The sequence below is a fragment of the Beta vulgaris genome, chromosome 4 (assembly GCF_026745355.1).
Source record: "Beta vulgaris subsp. vulgaris cultivar EL10 chromosome 4, EL10.2, whole genome shotgun sequence".
Classification (NCBI taxonomy): Eukaryota; Viridiplantae; Streptophyta; class Magnoliopsida; order Caryophyllales; family Amaranthaceae; genus Beta; species Beta vulgaris.
The window spans coordinates 45,288,632-45,294,117 of NC_079205.1; the positions used below are offsets into that span (position 1 = coordinate 45,288,632).

Consider the following 5,486-nt stretch of genomic DNA (forward strand, 5'->3'; position numbering starts at 1 on the left):
CGGTGCCTAGCAGTGGACCGTTACCAGTTGCGCAAAATAAGGGCACTAATCTTGGAGAAGGTTCAAGATTCGAACTTTTGAATCAAGTTAATGAGGCCATTAGAGATGCCGAGAATGTAGGAGTTTCAAAGGAAAATATACCCGAAATTCCTTTGCGCGAGACTGCCCCTATCACCACTGTGAATCTTGGAGATATCTCGCAACCAATTACCTCTCCCGTGACTCAATTGGAATCCTTCAATTTAGGAAAGCAATCCCATAATCTTAGACCTAATTCCTCCCTTAGTAAAACTATCCTAAAAAAGAAAAAGGTAGCCAAACATAACCTAGTGTTACAGGAAGTAAACCCTACCTTGGGTTTTAGGAAAGATTATGGAACAAAAAAGAACACTCATCAAGGAAAAGAAAATATTGTTATTCTTGCCACCGCCTCATCATGCCCAAAACAAGCCACCACTAACATCTCTCATCCCAATCCTTCTGTTTCCACCTTAGTTCCGGAGACTCCATTAGAGTCGAGTAAACAAGATGCCATTCCCAATTCTTCTTCAACCACCCCATGTGGTAAAATTGAAAGTTCCGGCCGAGAAAACGCTGTTTGTGGGGAGTCTCATGGAGAATCCCTACTTCATTGTGGCGACCCACCTGACCCCTGTCTTAGAAGTCCGGATGGAAACATGGTTCGACCCGAATCCGGAACCCCCAGAGTTGGTTGTGAACCTGATGCTACCCAATGAAATCTCACGCTTGTTGAGATTAGTGAGTCAAGCCTTTTTGACTACCCTTCCTTCAATACCAGTTTTAATGGAAGAACGTCTACCGAATTTTTATGTTCCTTCTTCTCCAATTTCCATCATGATTTGGAATGTTCAAGGAGCGGGCAGTAACTCTTTTGCTGCTTCTTTAAAAGAGCTTGTTCGTTTGCATAGACCGGAGGTTCTGGCATTAGTAGAAACTCACATGGGAGGGGATAGAGCCCAACAAATTGCCTCTATTCTTAAGTATTCGGGTCATACAAGAGTTGATGCCCGTGGCTTTAGTGGAGGCATATGGATTTACTGGCACACGGAGAATGTTACTATTGACCCTATCCGTCAACATGATCAATACATTACGATGGACATTAAGAAATGTGATGAACAACCTTGGTATTTTACTGCAGTATATGCAAGTCCAGACCCAACTCGAAGGCATGATTTATGGCGCGAGTTAAAGGACTTTGCTGCACAGAACAATAAACCATGGTTGATTGCGGGGGACTTTAATGAAACTCGGTTCCCTAGTGAGAGAAACACCTCTTGTTCTGAAACTACGAGAAGATCTGCTCGTTTTAATGATTGGGTTGATGAAATGGATTTGCTCGAAATTGAATTTGTTGGAGCAAGTTATACTTGGTCGCGTGGGTTATCCCTTGAAACCCGTCAATGTGCTCGTCTTGATCGCGCTTTTTGTAACCCAGATTGGGGTCTTCAATTCTCCCAAGCTAGAGTAAAACACCTCCCTGCTATTGCATCCGATCATTGTCCTCTCCTCATCTCTCCCAATGGGTTTGTTCCTCTCCCTTCTTTGAATAAACCTTTTAGGTTCCAAGCCATGTGGCTTCATCATGAGAAGTTTCAAGAGTTTGTGCAAAGTAAATGGAAGCACTCTGTGCCTATTATGTCTTCCCTGCTTTCTTTATCCGAAGCTTTGCAGGACTGGAATCGAGACGTTTTCAAAAATATTTTCCAAAGAAAACGTCTCTTATTAGCTCGCATTGAGGGAGTGCAAAAAAATATAGGGTTTTCTACTCATCGAGGTCTTATTAAGTTGGAGTCTAAACTGCGACGAGAGTTAGAAGACGTGCTCCAGGAGGAAGAGACTTACTGGTTTCAGAAATCTAGAATTACTTGGTTAAAAGATGGGGATCGTAACACTCGTTTCTTTCATTTAAGCACCATTGTGAGAAATTGGCGCAACAAAATTTCTGCTATAAAAGATGACGATGGAATTTGGCTTCACGATAAGGACCTTGTGAAAACCCAAATTGTTACCTACTTCTCTACTCTGTTCACGGAAGAACCTGATGATGGTATTTATGATCTACCATGCGATATTTTTTCCAGATTTATTGCCGGATGATTGGAGTCGTCTAACAAAACCCTACAATAAACTGGAAATTGAGGAGGTGGTTCATTCGTTGGGGGCTCTCAAAGCGCCCGGCCCTGATGGTTTGCAGGCCCTATTTTTTCAAAAGAATTGGGATTTAGTTAAGGATGATGTCACTAAAGCTGTTACCCAAGCCCTTGAAGGCAAAGGCCTACCCGAAAAAAATGAATGAGACCTTCATTGCTTTGCTGCCGAAAGTTGACAATCCCGAAACAGCTGCTCAATTCCGGCCTATTGGGCTCTGCAACGTCATTTATAAGGTTGTAACTAAGGTTCTAGTGAATCGCATTAAACCGGTGTTACCTCGGCTTATTTCAAACACGCAGGGCAGTTTTGTTCCAGGGCGCCAAATCACTGATAATATCATCATTATGCAAGAGGTTATTCACACAATGAAAAGAAAACAAGGGATGAAAGGTTTCATGGCTATTAAGATCGACTTCGAGAAAGCATATGATCCTCTTAGGTGGAAGTTTATTCGGGATACGTTACTTCAAATGAATCTTCCTATTCTTCTAGTGGATACAATTATGGAATGTGTTTGTTCAGCCTCAATGAGGGTGTTATGGAATGGTGAACCCACTGATAGCTTCTCACCAAGTCGCGGGATTCGCCAGGGGGACCCACTCTCTCCCTATCTATTTGTTATGTGCATGGAAAGGCTCTATCAAACAATAGAAGAGGTCATTATTGCGAAAAAGTGGAAACCTATCCATGCAAGTAGGAATGGTCCTTCGTTGTAAAACTTATTTTTTGCCGACGATATAGTGTTGTTTGCCGAGGCCTCTATTGATCAAGCCCAAGTCATTCAAGATGTGCTTCGTAGGTTTTGTAAAGCCTCTGGTCAGAAGCTAAGTCTACCTAAGTCTCGTATTTACTTTTCGCAAAATGTCCTACCTGAAGTGCAAGATCAAATCTGTGCTGCGATTGGTATTGGAGGCACTACGGACTTGGGCAAATACTTAGGTATGCCTACTTTCACCAGCAGGGTCTCTCGTGAAACTTTCAATTTCTTGTGTGAGAAAATAGACCGTCGGCTAGCAGGATGGAAAACCAAGTATTTGTCATTAGCGGGACGAATCACATTGGCTAAATCAATTGTCTCCTCTTTGGCTTACTACTCAATGCAAACAGCGAAGATTCCTAAAATTGTATGTGATGATATTGATAGGAAGACTCGGAGATTTGTTTGGGGCGGTAATGAAGATACAAAGAAAGTCCATTTAATTGCGTGGGATGCGCTTCAAAGGCCTAAAGATCAAGGGGGGTTGGGCCTCCATTCAGCCAGCCATGCTAATAAGGCTTTCATGGCTAAATTGGGGTGGCGTTTACTAACGGAGCCTAATGCACTTTGGTCTCGTGTGTTGCGCACCAAATATTGTAAAGGCCGGTGCGATTCCGATATGTTCCAACCAAAAACCGGTGCATCAAATGTTTGGAATGGGATTGCTGAAAATTCCAACATCCTTTGCGAAGGTATACGGAGTGCGATTGGTAATGGTATCAAAACTCTATTCTGGGACCACAAATGGATGAGTAATACCCCATTAATTGATTGTGTTACTCAAACCCCTCCCACCGAAATAGCTGGAGCTACCGTAAGTGAGATGTGGGAATCTGGAGAGGGATGGAAGTGGGAGGTGTTCAGCTCATACCTCTCTGAAGATTCGCTTAAACTTATTCAAGCTCATGTGGTTATGGATGACCCGGAGGTTGAAGACTTGTTATATTGGGATGGAGATCCTAAAGGTAAGTTTTCCATTAAATCTGCCATTAGGATCATACGAAAAGAGTCGACGAAATTCCAGGATCAGTTATGGAATCTCGTATGGAAGGCGCCGGTGCAGCAGCGAGTTCGTGCGTTTATGTGGCTGGTGTGCCACGATCGTTTATTGGGTAATGCTAATCGTTTTAAGCGTAAACTAACAGACGATCCCAAATGTTTTGTGTGTGGGGACTCAGTGGAATCGACGCTACATATCTTGCGTGATTGCCCAGCAGCAAGGAGTGTATGGCGCAAGGTGGAAGGTTTTGCTTTGGACCCAAATTTTTTTCGGCTTGACTTAAAAAAATTGGATTTCTTCCAATCGGGAATATAATGATCAGGAGACATGGCCTACCGTTTTTGCCATTATCATATGGTGGCTTTGGAGATGGAGAAATATGTTTGTCTTTGGACGAGGCAATGAGGTTCCGATAGATGTGGGGGCTTTTCTGAAAATTCGGTTTGATGAGACTTGGCGGAGTCTTCATGGCGATATGGATCTCAGTGGGTCTATCGGTCATAGGGTGGAGAAGTATTTTTCTTGGTCTCCACCTCCTATGGGCTGGTACGTTCTGAACACAGATGGGGCTGCGCGTGGAACTCCTGGAGATGCGGGTGGAGGAGTAATTATTCGTAACCACAGCGGCATGTTTATTTCGGCCCTTTCACTGAATTTTGGGAGGTGTTGTGCTTTTCGCGCGGAGGTGCTAGCGTTGCTGCGAGGCCTGGAACTAGCCATCAATCTGCAAATAACTCATCTCCAAATCCAACTCAATAATCTATCGTGTGTGCATGCTTTAAATTCGGGAAATAGTAGTTGTGGTGGGTGTTCCCATCTCATTCGTCATTGTTTAAATCTTTTGCGTAGGGAGGGTTGGGTGGTTAAGGTGGTCCATGTTTTTCGAGAAGGTAATCGAGCTGCGGATTGGTTGGCTAATCGAGGTGTGGATCAACCTCATGGCTCTTCTGTTTTGGAGTCTCCCCCTTTAGACCTTCATAGGATTTTAATGGAGGATGCTCGTGGTGTTACCACCCCACGTCTTGTTCCTCCCTAGGTGTAGTTTTGTTGGTGTTTTTTCTTTGTTTTTATGTTGTTCTGTTTGTTTATCTTTGGCATGGCCTCATTTGAATCAAAAAAAAAACAAAGGTGTCGTATTACGATATTAGTATGAACTAGGCTGCCCTCATAGTAGTTCTTGGCATAAAATTCTGAAACTTATTTTAACGGTGGAGTGAGGATCGTTGATTGGACTTATCTTAATCTTCGCGGAACTTGAAGATCAAGGAGATGACAATGTCAAATTGAGGATGATTGTTTAGTATATGCATCATTTGATTGCTTTCTTCTACTTCATCTTTGACTCTTGTACGGTTTCTCGATTTTTTAGTAGTTTAATATTTGCACAGGAGAGACATAAAAGTTGAGCCTAAAACACAAACATGGTAGTAGAAGTAATTTTTAATCCTTAATTCACGGACCTTTCATAAATAATCATACACATCTTGAATTTTTAAACTTTTTTGACCCAACCAGACCCGATCCGATAATACATTATTAGGATCAGACAGTATA

At 42.7% G+C, this 5,486-nt stretch overlaps 1 protein-coding gene across 1 annotated transcript; it reads left to right on the forward strand.

Annotated features, from left to right (window-relative positions):
* The first annotated feature begins 804 nt into the window (after positions 1-804).
* On the forward strand, positions 805-2,121 carry LOC104891112 (uncharacterized). The gene has a single exon (XM_010676761.1). It carries the CDS (start codon positions 805-807, stop codon positions 2,119-2,121), a length of 1,317 nt encoding a protein of 438 aa, XP_010675063.1.
* The last annotated feature ends 3,365 nt before the right edge of the window (positions 2,122-5,486 follow it).

Excerpts from the sequence above, each read along its gene's own strand:
- LOC104891112 (XM_010676761.1), top strand. The coding sequence starts at position 805 with ATGGAAGAACGTCTACCGAATTTTTATGTTCCTTCTTCTCCAATTTCC.